Genomic DNA, 17,357 nt, shown 5'->3' on the forward strand with positions numbered 1-17,357 from the left:
TGTGCATTGAGGTTTAGCCCATTAACAATGTTGTGGTAGTTTTGGGTGAACAGTGAAGGAACTCAGCCATACATATACATGTATCCATTCTCTCCCAAACCCCATCCCATTCAGGCTGGCATGTAACGATGAACAGAGTTCCATGTGCTATACAATAGGTCCTCGCTGGTCATCCATTTTAACACATCAGTGTGTATGTGGCCTTCCCAAAGTCCCTAACTATCCCTTCCCTCCCAGCAACCATAAGTTGTTTAGGAAATACTATTTTCTTAGAGCATATCTTTTCTGTGCACATAAGCAAGCACTTCTTTTATGATTATTTATTTTCTTCATGCCTGTTCTGTTTGAGAATTTGGTATAGTTGATGTTGCCCAGCTCTTTACCCTTTTACAGAAAATGAGGCACAAGTACCTGTTTGTCTAGGGCAAATGACAGCTTTTTCATTCAGAACTAACTCAGAAGGACTAATCTGGAAAAGGATTTTTCTCTTCTCCACCTCTTTCTGAGATGAAGTAGAATAAACAGATTTTACTTTTCAGAATTTCACTGTCCTCTGCATTTGTCTGTTTTTAAGGATTAGACCCAAGGACACATCCCATTTTGGAAATACGAAGCAAGATTTGGATTCACTTCTCCTGTGCTGAGTACACAAAAATAAAACCAAATATGCTTATACCAGCAACACATCTTGTAGTTGTAATTTGAAACTGCTGATTCTAATTTAATTTATTCCTTTTAACCTACAATCTTAGTTTAAGCAAGTGGAGTGTAAAGGAAGGAGATAAAAATATAAAGAACTTCCTGCTTTAGTTTAAAATATTAAGGAGTTAAAGCCAAACCTGATTTCATATCCAAAAACAAAAGACAGAACATCTACCAAAAGTTATCTGAGGAGGTGAAACCACCCAACAGGAGTTGTCACCAGCATTTAACCCAGCATAATATTTTTCATGGACTATTTGTGGCAAAAATGTCATTTTTAGGAAATTTTTTATACTATTCTGATTCTTCATAATCCCCTTCTGCCATCCCTTTATTTCTTCAATTTGGAGAATACAAGTCGATGTTAAGTTGACTCAATCACACCTTCTCCTTTAGGAGACTCCATGGGATAAATTTCTTTCTGGGGGATATTAGACCAGAAAGATTATATTTCTTTTGAACAACCAGTTTGGTTTTTATTGTGCTGAAACTTTAAACCATGGTGTTGATAACATCCTCTATTTTCTTTGGCTACGAGGAAACTCAAGAGGCAAATTTGCAGCTGAACTCTAATTTCTGAATAGGACTTTATGGTTAATAATAAGTCATTTTGCTTATTACTTTGATACATAGCTTCATTTTATTTTTCTGGCTTTTACATTTTTGTTACCATGATTAGTTCAGTTCAGTCACCCAGTTGTGTCCGACTTTTTGTAACCCCATGGACTGCAGCACGCCAGGCTTCCCTGTCCATCACCAACTCCCAGAGTTTACTCAAACTCATGTCCATCGAGTCAGTGATGTTATCCAGCCATCTCATCCTCTCTTGTTCCCTTCTCCTCCTGCCTTTAATCTTACCCAACATCAGGGTCTTTTCAAATGAGTCTGTTCTTTGCATCAGGTGGCCAAAGTATTGGGAGTTTAAGCTTCAGCATCAGTCCTTCCAATGAATATTTAGCACTGATTTCCTTTAGGATTGACTGGTTGGATTTCCTTGCAGTCCAAGGGACTCTAAAGAGTCTTCTCCAATATCACAGTTCAAAAGCATCAATTCTTTGGTACTCAACTTTCTTTATGGTCCACTGGAAAAACCATAGCTTTGATATCCTCATCTAATTACTTTTATTTATGTTATATTCTGTATGTGACCTCAAGTACTTTTTAATGAATTATAAATAAACTATGTTATAACATAGTATTAACATAAGTAGAAAGCTAGTGACTATAAAAATGATACATTGCATGTTAAAGCCAATAATGAATGATGTTTGAATATTCTATACTGTTAGCTATCATCTTATGAGCTACAAAGAATCATATACTTTATGCACTAAGACTTACTGATAAAGCAATGATGCAAAGAAAGCACATTTGATAAATTTAAAAACCCAATTATAAAAGCTCATAGCAATATCAACTAGAAGAGAACTCCTAACTTTGTAAAAGAAAACTACCAAAAATTTATAGCAAATGTATATTTAATGATGAAATTTTAGAACACTTGCACCAAACTCAGGAACAATATGAGTGACTAGTATGTGCTGCAGGTTTTATTCAAGAGGTCTTAGCCATATCACTTGGACAAGATAACAAATGGAGTATAAAGAAAGGTACAGTGAAGCTGTCAGTTGGAGACAACATGGTCTTCCTTTGAATAAACTTAAAACAAGCATCAGAAACTGCTGGAACTAAAAAGTTTCTCAATGTAACTAGATCTTATAAAAAAAATCAATAGACTTCTTTCTTAACACAAAATACTAAATCACAAGCAAAAAAATAAAAAAATTAAATGTGTCTGATAACAGCAACAAAAATGTAATATAATAGTTAATAAAAATGTATAAGATCCTCAGACATTATTATAAAACTTTACTAAAGTATGTAAAATCTTAATACATGGAATAGTGCACTGTGTTCACTTTATTAGAATTTTCAGTTGAACTTTTAACCATTTCCAAAGGGATTTCATCTAGCTTCTATGTAAACCGTTCCAGCCTCATGATAACTCGTATAAAACAACGGATAACAGTTTTAAAAGCTCAAGGGATCTATAAACAATTAGTCAGTTCTTCCACATTATTTGAAGGTTTGGGTGTAACTTAAACACTTATTTTTTGGAAAATTTCTTACTCTGTACTCTCTACTGGCCAGATCCACTAACAAATTCTTAAGGCCTGATATACAAGATAAACTTATACTTCCATAACTTTTCATCAACTTCAAGGAAATATTTTTTCTATCAACTTTTAGGGATGGATTCTGCTGATAAAAAAGCATTACATTCAGGATGACTTATACTGTTCTTGTGCTATCTAGACTTTTCTATTCTCTTTATCATCATCTGCATTATATCATTACTTGGTCATAAACACATCTGTTTAGAAGGGAGGCCAAGTGTCAGACAAAATGAAATTCAGAACAGATCAGTTATGTCATCCATTAGCAATTCTAGATAAGGGAAATGGGAGAAAGAAGAATGACGAACAAAACTGAGCAGGAAGAGTTGGAGAAACATATGGAAACATGTTTCATTTAAAACACTTTTGCTCTTCACAGTATGGAGCAAACTTATTTAGATATATTTTAATCATGAGATGTGCCAGGCATTGCTGGCTGCCTATTCAACAGTCATCTTCCCCTTCTTCATTACCAAGAAAAGCTGACAGTTTTTCAGATACTAAGTGATCAGATGATTTAGGAAATGAAAGACTAGTCTTGATTAGTCTGTGCTAATGATGGTAGTTTCATTCATCTTGCCAGTGGTTGGTTTAGGAATAGGCCTGTGAGAGACAATCAACAGTGAAAGGAAGTCTGCCATTCTAGGGGAGATTTCTTCCCCTTTCTAAAAGCGGGCCGAAAGAAAGGGCGTTCCTTCTTACTGCCACTGGTGTCTGGAAACACAACAAACATCATGAAACGAAGTGAAGACAGTTTAAGAACAGCCAACATTTGAGGATGGCAGGGTGGAAGGATATAATGAAGCTCGAGTCCTGATGACCCCATTAAGCCAATAAATTATCTAACTCAGAAATGCTCCTATCTCCACACTATTTCTTAAATGAGAGAATTATTTCCTTTTAGCACTTAAAACATTTTGAGTTTGGTTTCCCTGTTACTTCCAGTAAAAGACATTCGAACTGACTCCACGCCATGGACAGCAGTATGGCCTAAAGAAACACTTCTTCTTGGAACAACTTATGATCGACCCCATCTGTAATACAGACGGTTTATGCTTTTCCAAAGGGAGGTGTGAGATTCTGAGGTATTTTCACTAATACAAGTGGACAAAGTTATATGATATTTGGAGGTCTGGCTAGAAAAATAATTTCTCTTTGCTCATATGCAGATGGAGACTTTTACTCCTGTATGTTTCTGATGCTCACAGCACCATCAGTTTTATCTTTCTCTACCTCTAACAAGAATTTAACAATACTTTTTAGATCAGCCCCTGCAAAGTCAACCTTGGGGCTGTTTTAGGAAATCAATATGATTTAGACATAATTTTTTTTTCCTCTCAAAGAAAAGAGAATTTTGAAATTGCCTTTCCTTGGCATTGTCCTAAATTCTGAATACAGCCTGATAGAGAGTATGATGGAACTTGCAAATGATTTTTCAATTAATAAAAATGTGATTCCAAAGCTGAGCTTCAAATTCTAGTAGAATCTAAATTAAGTAACATGTATAAATAGTCTCAAAACACTTAAAAGCATAGCTTATAAATAAATACCAACATCATGGTACATCAATCCATGAGTTTAGATACCAAAATTAATGATGGTTTTTTTTTCTCTTGATTTATGAAAGTTACTTCAGCACCTTTGTTTCTGTATAACTCAAATGCAGACCTTGTTAATAATGTAACCAGCTCTAGGCTCCTTTACCATAGGACAGAGCCCTTATATAAAACTAAAACTGTTTCCTCTATACTGTAATGGATTAGGTTTGTTTAACTTACTTTATATAGTGCTCAATTCAGTTCCACCAGCATATGGATGCCTAATAAATATTTGATGACAGTGACCCTGACTGCACAGAAGATATCTTAGTGTTCACAGGAAAATGATAAAATACTCTAAGCTAGTTTAGTGACAAAATTATATAATAATCAGAGAGTGATGCCTTTTCATACCAGTGTATACCCCAAATAAAAGAGAAGGTACAAAAATTAACATCTAATTCTAACATGTGCTGAAAATTTATGTAGCTGTATACTACCTAAATTTCTGTATACTATTCTGTATACTACAAATTCTGTATACTACAAAAATTTGTGTATACTATTTTATTCAATCCTAAACATAATTATCTGGACTAGGTATTGAGATTCCTATTTTCCAGAATTTAAGATGCCTCTAGTTGTATGGTGAGCCAATAGTTTATGTGCCAATAAAAATTCATCCAATGAAATTATGATACACTTTTTTAAAGATGTACCCTGATTTCAGAGATGTTAAAATGTAAAAATAAAAGGCATCTCCAAATAATAATAAAATATGAGGCTGATGAGAAAATTCATCCAACTCACACAGTTAGCTGGAATCTGTGGCAAAGACAAGCCGCTGATGACCAAAAGTTAATGTTCCCCGTCCATAGCATGGAATTCCTACTGAGAAATGTCTGTCCAGCCAGAAACTATACTTTCCACCTTCCAGAGTTCTGACCAAAAGAATGTGAACCCAACTGATGATGTCAGTTCCAACCCAGACAGGTAAAGAAGCATGAGTGCGTTCTTTATCCTCTCCCTTACTCTACCTACCATTTATTGATGCCCAGAGTGATCTCAGAAACGACCTGCTGAATATGGCAAAGCCTTTGTGTTAGGCTGGGTTCCTGAATGACTGCAAGCAACAAAGCCCTGCCCATACCTCCAAGACACTGTGCCAAACAGGGATGCCATGACTGACTTGAGCCATAAGTAAACTTTTATTTTATTAAGCCACTGTAATTCTAGGCTGGTGTTGCCTCAACTAGAATTACTCCAAACACTACAGCAGCAGAATCAGAATCTGAATATCAGGTTCCAAAAGCTGGGCTCATTCTGTGACACTATGCAAATACAAGCCTCCAAAATTACCCTTTCCAAAACAAACAAAACAAAAAAATAAAAAGGACTGTTTCCTTCATTTTAAGTAGGTTTCATTCTTGGTTTGAAAAATTAGACAGAAATCAATAGATTTGAGGATGACATATTTTAGAGAGAAAGCCCAGAGAGGGACAGATGAATAGTTGTGTATTTGTAACAGCACAAATGTGAGAAAAAACAAAACCAGAATGAAGAAGTGATTTTCAAAGTGGGTAAAAGTCACACTTGTATATTTTCTTTTTTGTCTTGTTTTAGTCTGATACAGTTTGGTAAAGAAGTTCCAGGAAGTTGTTATATATTTAGCAGGTTAAATGGCTTAATATCTTGAGATAAAGATGGCCGCATTACCTGAAAGAGCCTGATGCAAAGGAAAAGTAAAGCCTGACTGGCAATGAATGAAAGGGAAAGGAAGGGAAGAAAGTGGGAGACGTCAAGAGCACGGGTTCGCGATTCAAGACAAGAGTATGAATTGTAGCTCCACCAGTTCTTACATTAGAGTCCATGAACTTGGGCAATCGTTTAATCTCTCTAAGGGCCGATTTTGTTATCCAGAATGGTATGAAAATAAAAGGCACCTTATAGGTTGTTCTGGAAAAGACCCTGATGTTGGGAAAGACTGAAGGCAAAAGGAGAAGAGGGCTGCAGAAGATGAGATGGTTGGGATGGCATCACCAACTCAATGGACATGAGTTTGAGCAAACTCTGGAAGACAGTGGAGGACAGGGAAGCCTGGCGTGCTGCAGTCCACGGGGTCTCAAAGAGTCAGACACGACTGAGCGACTGAACCACCACCACCACAACAAGGTTATTCTGAGAATTAAATGAGCACATGCATGCAAAATAACAGACCATCCATGAGTTAGCATACCCTGACACTGGATGGTTGGTATTATCCCTGTTGTCGTTATTTATTATTAGCTTCCTTTCATATCTAGTTGCAAATAGCCAAGTGTGCTTTTAGTGTAAATCTCTTTTACAGATAGAAAGGGCAATTCCTTGGAAGAAAATCTGCCTTCAGCTTAAGAGCCTGAGGAAGTTTCTGTTTAAAACTCAAAAAAAAAAATTTTTTTTTAATGTTTTTTGTTACCATGCCTTGAGGGAATGATGAATAGAGAAAATATAAAGGTATGCCTGACTTGATATCTCAAACACCAGTTTCACTTCATTGCTTCCACAAAAACAGCAGTTTATTTTTTTCATTTTACAATATTATAAAGAATAAAAATAAAAAAATAGGAAAATAAACTTACTCTTTGTTTTTCATTTGAACCCTTTTTATTGGTCTCTTTTCTACTTTCATCTTCATACACTAGAACAAAGTCAATTCTTCGCTGACCATCATTGAAATAGAGGGAGTCAGGTTTTCCATTAAATTCTTCCTGTGTGGAAAAGAAAAATAAATTTTAATATAGTTTCTTGAAAAGTGTCAGTTCATAAGTGCTTATTTTGTAGCTTTAGTAGGTACATCAGAATGTTTACAGAAAATGAAATACATCCTTTACTAGTCACTTGACCAAGAGGGCATGACCAACATGATCTTTGCAAGCATGGTCTGTTTTTGCTGAAAGAAAGTCCTTGAATTGAGCAGGTTAGCATTATTCTTGGAGAAGGAAATGGCAACCCACTCCAGTGTTCTTGCCTGGAGAATCCCAGGGACAGAGGAGCCTGGTGGGCTGCTGTCTATGGGGTCGCACAGAGTCGGACACGACTGAAGCGACTTAGCAGCAGCAGCAGCAGCAGCATTATTCTAAAATATACAGGGAAATATCAGCATTCTGGATTATCCCAGAATTATTCCCACAAGAACAAGAAAAGGAGTTTCAAGTTTGGAAATAAACACAGTAACCAGAGACACCTATCTGAAGGATTAAAGTTGTTTTAACAAGAGAAAAAATATCTAAGGCATAGCACTGTTTATGAAAATCTCAGGGCTTCCCTGGTGATGGTAAAGAATGGTAAGAATGGTAAAGAATCTGCCTGCAATGTGGGAGACTCAGGTTCGATCCCTAAGTTGGGAAGATCCCCTGGAGAAAGGAATGACTCCCCACTCCAGCATCCTTGCCTGGAGAATTTCACAGACAGAGAAGCCTTGCAGGCTACAGTCCATGGGGTACCAAAGAATTGGACACAACCGAGTGAATGACTGCATCCTACCTATGTCATATTATCTAACCTTTTCATCAATTTTCATGACTTCTCTCTGAACCACATCACTTTATAAAAAGTATCATTTTATAACCTTAAACAAAAGCCAAAAACTGCTTTGATACACACAAAATACACAGCAGTTGTTGGTATTTGTCTCCAAATCCACACAAAATACCCACTCACTCCTAGCAAAAAACAAACAAAAATCCCAGAAACAAGAACAAATAAATGAGCCTTTAATTTAGAGCTTAAAAGCCTTATGGCATAAAAACAAAGTCATAATGCCAGAACAGACCTAATACAGCTTAAAACAATCTCTTACCATATGGATTTGGATAGTATTGTTTTATTTGCTCTAAGGAAAAACTTGAGTTTGTGTTTCTCACATAGCTGGTCAAGATGCTTACGTGAATTTTGCTTTAGTATTGAAATACGTTTTAACTAAGTAATACTTTTTAATTTTTCAAGTTTTTTTTCCATTAAAAATTCATGGGAATGTAGGACTTTGCAGTCATTTGCTGAAACCACTTAATTACTAAGTGTGATTAATTCTCTGCACTCAGCATCATTTAGTACATAAATCACCTTATTTTACCACAACCACTTTCTCCTTTTTGTCACGCTTTTGATACGATGTGGTTTTTTGCCAAATGTATACAATTTGATGGGGAAGCCCCAAGTGGCTCAGTGGTATAGAATCCACCTGCCAAGCAAGAGACAGGGGTTTGAGCCCTGGGTCGAGAAGATCCCCTGGAGAAGGAAATGGCAACCCACTCCACTTTCTTGCCTGGAAAATCCCATGGACAGAGAAGCCTGGCGGGCTCCATGGGGTTGCAAACAGTCGGACACAACTTAGTAACTAAACAACAACAACAAATACCACCTGATACTTGTCTTTCCTTTCTTCTTTCCTGCCACAGAGCATCTGAAGATTGTTAACAGTTATTTGAAGTTCCTTTCATTCAGCAAGATATTTCACCTGCAGAATGCACTCTGGCAATGTAAGCTAACTTGCAGCCCTTCACCGAGGTTGCATTTGACCAGGGACCTTCACTGTGAACAGTGTGACCTGTCCTGAGGCCTTGCCCAGCCGGGGCACTGAGGGACCATGGAAACAGACACATCAGTGTCCAAGGCTGAGGCCACTACTCAAGTCTTTTATTTGCAATTTCAGCTCTTTAACATTGGTAAACTTTGAGAGTACTTAAAGTTATACAAGACACAAAAAACAAGATTATGGTCACCAGAGGGGAAAGGGTGGGGGAATAAATTAGGAGTTTGGGATTGACATATATACACTACTATATTTAACACAGATAACCAACAAGGAGCTACTATAGAGTACAGGGAACTATACTCAATGTTTTGTAATAACCTATGGGGGAAAGAATCTGAAAAGAATATATATTATATATTTATCAGATCAGATCACATCACTCAGTCATGTCCGACTCTTTGCGACTCCATGAATTGCAGCACGCCAGGCCTCCCTGTCCATCACCAACTCCCGGAGTTCACTCAGACTCATGTCCATCGAGTCAGTGATGCCATCCAGCCATCTCATCCTCTGTTGTCCCCTTCTCCTTCTGCCCCCAATCCCTCCCAGCATCAGAGATTTTTCCAATGAGTCAACTCTTCGCATGAGGTGGCCAAAGTACTGGAGTTTCAGCTTTAGCATCATTCCTTCCAAAGAAATCCCAGGGTTGATCTCCTTCAGAATGGACTGGTTGGATCTCCTTGCAGTCCAAGGGACTCTCAAGAGTCTTCTCCAACACCACAGTTCAAAAGCATCAATTCTTCAGCGTTCAGCCTTCTTCACAGTCCAACTCTCACATCCATACATGACCACAGGAAAAACCATAGCCTTGACTAGACGAACCTTTGTTGGCAAACTAATGTCTCTGATTTTGAATATGCTATCTAGGTTGGTCATAACTTTCCTTCCAAGGAGTAAGCGTCTTTTAATTTCATGGCTGCAGTCACCATTTGTAGTGATTTTGGAGCCCAGAAAAATAAAGTCTGACACTGTTTCCACTGTTTCCCCATCTATTTCCCATGAAGTGATGGGACTGGATGCCATGATCTTTGTTTTCTGAATGTTGAGCTTTAAGCCAACTTTTTCACTCTCCACTTTCACTTTCATCAAGAGGCTTTTGAGTTCCTCTTCACTTTCTGCCATAAGGGTGGTGTCATCTGCATATCTGAGGTTATTGATATTTCTCCCGGCAATCTTGATTCCAGCTTGTGTTTCTTCTAGTCCAGCGTTTCTCATGATGTACTCTGCATAGAAGTTAAATAAACAGGGTGACAATATACAGCCTTGACGAACTCCTTTTCCTATTTGGAACCAGTCTGTTGTTCCATGTCCAGTTCTAACTGTTGCTTCCTGACCTGCATACAGATTTCTCAAGAGGCAGGTCAGGTGGTCTGGCATTCCCATCTCTTGAAGAATTTTCCACAGTTTCTTGTGATCCACACAGTCAAAGGCTTTGGCATAGTCCATAAAGCAGAAATAGATGTTTTTCTGGAACTCTCTTGCTTTTTCTATGATCCAGCAGATGTCAGCAATTTGATCTCTGGTTCCTCTGCCTTTTCTAAAATCAGCTTGAACATCAGGAAGTTCACGGTTCACATATTGCTGAAGCCTGGCTTGGAGAATTTTGAGCATTACTTTACTAGCGTGTGAGATGATTGCAACTGTGTGGTAGTTTGAGCATTCTTTGGCATTGCCTTTCTTTGGGATTGGAATGAAAACTGACCTTTTCCAGTCCTGTGGCCTGCCGGGAGCCGGCATATTGTATATTGAGTGCATATTGCATATTGAGTGCATATTGCATATTGAGTGCAGCACTTTCCACAGCATCATCTTTCAGAATCTGGAATAGCTCAACTGGAATTCTATCACCGCTGGGAGCCAGCATGAGGAACTCCGCCCATGACAAAAGGTCATGAGGAAGGAGGCTCGGCATACGCAAAGGCGGGATCGAGCCTCAGGAGTCCCCCTGGAAATTCTCGAACATCTACCCCCAAAACCAGAGTCTGCCTACTTTCTGCTTTGTGCTTTCACCTACACCTCTGACTTTACGGGGGGCTGTCCCCCACTACCTCTCTCTGAAAAAAGAGTTAGCTTACAGCTCCAGTTAATAATTCCCGGGCGTGACAGTGTTTAACCTACAAACTCCTTTGGAAAACCTCTAACCTGCCTGAATAGGTTTTTTCGGCCACATGTGATTGTTCAGAGCCTCCCAACTGTGAGAGGCAGGAGATGTTCTAAACTGTCTAAACACAGATTCCTTTGAGTAGTTAAAAGATTGATTAGAAATTGTATTGGTGAAGGGTTTTTTCACTTATTGGGCCAATGTTTGCTGCTAAGTCTCCATACTCCTTACCTACTGTGTCCTTGGCAGTGTATTGATTGATATGTGGGTGTATAGAAATGTAAGTAGTAGCCTTAATGTTTGTAACCTTGGACCCTTAATTCTTTTCTTGATTGAGCCCATCTCACCTTTGCCCTATAGGAATGCAGTTTTGTCCAATGCTTTTTTGGAGGCTGGTGCCTGACTTTGGAATAATCACCTTAAGAGAAAGATAAGTTTCTTAAAATGTTAACAGGCCTCCTGGCCAGAAGATGATGTAATTCACCTGAACTTTTGCATATGACAAGTCTGAAAGCCTGGCTTCGATTAGGACCAGGAACTGCTGTCCTTGCATGACTCCACCCCTTCCCCCATTATCCTCTATGCACAACTTAAGGTATAAAAACTACTTTGGAAAATAAAGTGCGGGCCTTGTTCACTGAAACTTGGTCTCCCCATGTTGCGCTCTCTCTCAAATTCTGGCTGAGTCTCCATCTGGAGCATGGAACCCGCCATGCTTGCTAATTATGCCTGGGCTTCTAAGATCCAACCGGGGAGGCCTCAGTGTCTCCTCTCCTTCGGGAGAACGGAAGGATGCCTGCGGCCTACGTAAGTGGTGCAAACTTCTTGTCTTGAAATTTTATTGGCCTCCCGCGTAAACCAAGCTACTCAGCCTCTTTTCTCCACTGAATTTTCCTACTGAGCTATCCTCATCCTATTACTCTTTATATCTTTGATAAATATTTAAATAAATAGGTCGCCGAGGCCATCCCCGCTTCGAATACCCTGGATCAGCCAGGGCTGGTCCCCGGCAGTGGCCACTGCTGTTTTCCAAATTTGCTGGCATATTGAGTGCAGCACTTTCACAGCATCATCTTTCAGGATTTGGAATAGCTCAACTGGAATTCCATCACCTCCACTAGCTTTGTTCATAGTGATGCTTTCTAAGGCCCACTTGACTTCACATTCCAGGATGTCTGGCTCTAGGTCAGTGATCACACCATCGTGATTATCTGGGTCGTGAAGATCTTTTTTGTACAGTTCTTCTGTGTATTCTTGCCATCTCTTCTTAATATCTTCTGCTTTTGTTAGGTCCATACCATTACTGTCCTTTATCGAGCCCATCTTTGCATGAAATGTTCCTTTGGTATCACGCCCCCATGCCCGAGGCCAGGGGCAGTGACGAGAGGAGTTACCCCGCTTCCCAGGTCAGGGGTGGGGGCCGGGAGGAGATACCCCATGGCCCAAGCCCGAGGCCAGGGGCGACGGGCGGGAGGAGCTACCCCACGCCCCTAAGCCCGAGGCCAAGGGCGGCGGCCAGGAGCACCAACCCCATGTCCAAGGAGCCGTGGCTACGCGGGCACAGGAGAGCCTAGAGGAGCTATCCCACATTGAAGGTCAGGAAGGGCGGTGGTGAGGAGATACGCCTTGTCCAAGGTAAGGAGCAATGGCTGCGCTTTGCTGGAGCAGCCGTGAAGAGATACCCCACGCCCAAGGTAAGAGAAACCCAAGTAAGACAGTAGGTGTTGCAAGAGGGCAGCAGAAGGCAAACACACTGAAACCATACTCACAGAAAACTAGTCAATCTAATCACACTAGGACCACAGCCTTGTCTAACTCAATGAAACTAAGCCATGCCCGTGGGGCAACCCAAGATGGGCGGGTCATGGTGGAGAGATTTGACAGAATGTGGTCCACTGGAGAAGGGAATGGCAAACTACTTCAGTATTCTTGCCTTGAGAACCCCATGAACAGTATGAAAAGGCAAAATGATAGGATACTGAAAGAGAAACTCTCCAAGTCAGTAGGTGCCCAATATGCTACTGGAGATCAGTGGAGAAATAACTCCAGAAAGAATGGAGCCAAAGCAAAAAGAATACCCAGCTGTGGATGTGACTGGTGATAGAAGCAAGGTCCGATGCTATAAAGAGCAATATTGCATAGGAACCTGGAACGTCAGGTCCATGAATCAAGGCAAATTGGAAGTGGTCAAACAAGAGATGGCAAGAGTGAATGTCGACATTCTAGGAATCAGCAAACTGAAATGGACTGGAATGGGTGAATTTAACTCAGATGACCATTATATCTACTACTGCAGGCAGGAATCCCTCAGAAGAAATGGAGTGGCAATCATGGCAAACAAAAGAGTCCAAAATGCAGTACTTGGATGCAATCTCAAAAATGACAGAAGGATCTCTGTTTGTTTCCAAGGCAAACCATTCAATATCACAGTAATCCAAGTCTATGCCCCAACCAGTAACGCTGAAGAAGCTGAAGTTGAATGGTTCTATGAAGACCTACAAGACCTTTTAGAACTAACACCCAAAAAAGATATCCTTTTTATTATAGGGGACTGGAATGCAAAAGTAGGAAGTCAAGAAACACCTGGAGTAACAGGCAAATTTGGCCTTGGAATACGGAATGAAGCAGGGCAAAGACTAATAGAGTTTTGCCAAGAAAATGCACTGGTCATAACAAATACCCTCTTCCAACAACACAAGAGAAGACTCTAAACATGGACATTACCAGATGGTCAACACCGAAATCAGATTGATTATATTCTTTGCAGCCAAAGATGGAGAAGCTCTATATAGTCAGCAAAAACAAGACCAGGAGCTGACTGTGGCTCAGACCATGAACTCCTTATTGCCAAATTCAGACTGCAGTTGAAGAAAGTAGGGAAAACCACTAGACCATTCAGGTATGACCTAAATCAAATCCCTTATGATCATACAGTGGAAGTGAGAAATAGATTTAAGGGCCTAGATCTGATGGATAGAGTGCCTGATGAACTATGGAATGAGGTTCGTGACATTATACAGGAGACAGAGATCAAGACCATTCCCAGAGAAAAGAAATGCAAAAAAGCAAAATCGCTGTCCAGGGAGGCCTTACAAATAGCTGTGAAAAGAAGAGAAGCAAAAAGCAAAGGAGAAAAGGAAATATATAAACATCTGAATGCAGAGTTCCAAAGAATAGCAAGAAGAGATAAGAAAGCCTTCTTCAGCGATCAATGCAAAGAAATAGAGGAAAACAACAGAATGGGAAAGACTAGGGATCTCTTTAAGAAAATCAGAGATACCAAAGGAACATTTCATGCAAAGATGGGCTTGATAAAGGACAGATGTATAACATGGAATCACTGTGCTGTACACCTGAAACTAACACAACACTGTAAATCAAGTATACTTGAATTAAAAGCATAAATTAAAACTATATTTTTAAAAAGTTGTACCCACATGCCAAGGCCTGTCTTTTTGCATTTCAGCAATGGAGTCCTTAAGTCCCCTCTCTTCAATTTCTCTTTCTTTCACTGAAGATGTTACTATTGGTGACAACCTGGGCAGTTACTAGAGGAAAACTGTGCGTAGAGGAAAAACTCTGAGGCCAAGGGGAAGTGAGGTAGGGTGGAACACAGTCCCCAAAACCTGGTCATCATCACAGATGTCTGTGTACAAGAGCAGCTCGTGCTCTGGAGCCCACGTTCTGCTGCCTTTCCTTGGTGGCATCCGCAGGTGCTCACTGAAGTCAGGTTGTGAAGAATGACACACGGAAAGAGAATGATGTCTGCATGGGGCCCCCGGCATTCCTCCCTGCATGGCCCTCGCTCAGCACATATGTTGGCAGCCTGCTACCAGACAATCTGGTCTGCAGGCATGTCTCTCCTGTGTGATAGAAGACCATGGCCCTTTGTTGGAGGAAAACCCCACTGGCTTGGCAAAAGCTGCCTGTGTGAAATAACTAGGTCAGACTCTATGGCATTATTAGAATGCAATGCTGGGGGAAAGGAGCCAACTCTGTACTGCTGTGAAATCCAGGTTTCCCATCTCTTGGCAGAAAACAACTGGGAAGAAGGGAGGAACAAACGCTGGGCTGGAAAGCATTCCTAACAAAGAAGGAAACTGTCCCACATCAAAGAGGCTGACCTATGAACACATCTGTGCTGTTTAAAAAAAAAAAGGCTGGATTGTTTTAAGTTATAAGTTCCACTACAGGACTGACTCATCCAACAGGTATTAAAATGACAGAAAACTAAAAACCAAAACAACCCTCTTCTAAAGTTTTGAAGTAAAGTTTCAATAGTTTCCCAGATAAATACTGATCATCTTAAACAACTGATTAATCAGAAATGGATTATTCTAGTCCTGACTCTCGAGGTCAACTCAAAATTTGATCTTTAGTTTTTCTCTACCAACTCAAATGCCATCAAGGTGAAAGACAAAAAAAAAAAAAAAACCAACCCCTGAAACAATCTTTCCAGTTCAGCAGCTTCAGTTTAAAAACACTTTAACAGATGGTTTAAAATTTATCAGGTCAAATCATCTTAGAGATCAGAGCTTATATATGGGAACTGACTTCTCTACCAGTTCAGTTCAGTTGCTCAGTCGTGTCCAACTCTTTGCAACCCTGTGGTCTGCAGTACGCCAAGCTTCTTTGTCCATCACCAACTCCTGGAGCTTGCCCAAACTCATGTGATCAAGTCAGTGATGCCATCCGACCATCTCATCCTCTGTCAGCCCCTTCTCCTCCCACCTTCAATCTTTCCCAGCATCAGGGTCTTTTCTAATGAGTCAGCTCTTCGCATCAGATGGCCAAAGTACTGGAGTTTCAGCTTTAGCATCAGACCTTTCAGTGAATATTCAGAGTTGATTCCTTTAGGATTGGTTGATTTGATCTCCTTGCAGTCCAAGGGACTTGCGTTTTCTCCAACACCACAGTTCAAAAGCATCAATTCTTTGGCACTGAGACATCTTTATGGTCCAATTCTCACATTCAAACATTACTACTGGAAAAACCATAGCCTTGACTAGACAGACTTTGTTGGCAAAGTAATGTCTCTGCTTTTGAATATGCTGTCTTGGTTGGTGATAGCTTTTCTTCCAAGGAGCAAGTGTCTTTTAATTTCATGGCTGCAGTCACCACCTGCAGTGATTTTGGAGTCCAAGAAAATAAAGTATGTCACTGTTTCCACTGTTTCCCCATCTATTTCCCATGAAATGATGGGACTGGATGCCATGATCTTCAAGTTTTGAGTGTTGTGCTTTAAGCCAACTTTTTCACTCTCCTCTTTCACTTTCATCGAGAGGCTCTTTAGTTCTTCTTCACTTTCTGCCATAAGGGTGGTGTCATCTGCATATCTGAGGTTATTGATATTTCTGCCTGTGATCGTGATTCCAGCTTGTGCTTCATCCAGCCCCACATTTTGCATGATGTACCCTGCATATAAGTTAAATAAGCAAGGTAACAATTTTTATAAAGCAAGGTAACAATATACAGCCTTGACGTACTCCTTTCTCTATTTTGAACCAGTCCGTTGTATCATATCTGGTTCTAACTGTTGCTTCTCCACCAGGAAGCTTATTAATTCTTATGTTCATCAGAGTAACTTACTGTTACCCTAAGGGTCTTAGGCAAATGTCTTGAATGTCAAAAAAGTCAAAAGTCTCTAGTTGTTGCTACTTCTTTTGTCCTGGAAAAATAACGAATAAACTTCTGATTACAGTTTGGGGTCTATAATATGCTTTATCTGTTCATAGCCATTGCCTTCTCTGGTCCCAAGGATACTAGATGCCACCAATATAGCATTCATTTACTCATGTGCAGCAATCTGACCCAAAGCTGTAAAGACTGCAATGGTTAAAAAGACTAGCCATGTTTATTTGTCATTATATCAAAATAAACAAAAACCAACCAGCCAACCACTGCAGAAGAATGACCTGATCACCTCTGTCTTAGGCTGTTAGCAATCATATTTTACGCTTGAGAAGAAGAAAAGACATGCTTGTTCTGAGCAAGGGGTGAGCTAAGAAATAAGGTCCTGGCAAAGCAATGTAGGAAAGAAGGGATAAGAAAGGTCAGGTATGATGTACCCACGTGATTCTTTCCAGGTCTCCCTGCTCTCAGCTGGCTTCTTTCCTCCTTTTATTTGCAGGGCATCTCCTAGTGGTTCAGACAGTAAAGAATCTGCCTGCAGTGCAGGAGACCCAGGTTTAATTCCCAGGACGGGAAGATCCCCTGGAGAAGGGAATGGCAACCAACTACAGTATTCTTGCCTGGGAAATCCCTGG

At 40.0% G+C, this 17,357-nt stretch overlaps 1 protein-coding gene across 3 annotated transcripts in view; it reads right to left on the minus strand.

Annotated features, from left to right (window-relative positions):
• The window catches only part of ANO6 (anoctamin 6), a 234,362-nt gene that overhangs the window by 86,413 nt on the left and 130,592 nt on the right, over window positions 1–17,357 (minus strand). For all 3 annotated transcript variants that reach the window (XR_011566592.1, XM_019960746.2, XM_019960747.2), the window contains one exon: window positions 7,036–7,164. Coding sequence is in view for 2 of the 3 variants with exons in the window: in XM_019960746.2 (XP_019816305.2) it covers window positions 7,036–7,164 (129 nt within the window). In the remaining variant the exon portion in view is untranslated. The remainder of the gene's footprint in view (window positions 1–7,035; window positions 7,165–17,357) is intronic.

The sequence above is a fragment of the Bos indicus genome, chromosome 5 (assembly GCF_029378745.1).
Source record: "Bos indicus isolate NIAB-ARS_2022 breed Sahiwal x Tharparkar chromosome 5, NIAB-ARS_B.indTharparkar_mat_pri_1.0, whole genome shotgun sequence".
Classification (NCBI taxonomy): Eukaryota; Metazoa; Chordata; class Mammalia; order Artiodactyla; family Bovidae; genus Bos; species Bos indicus.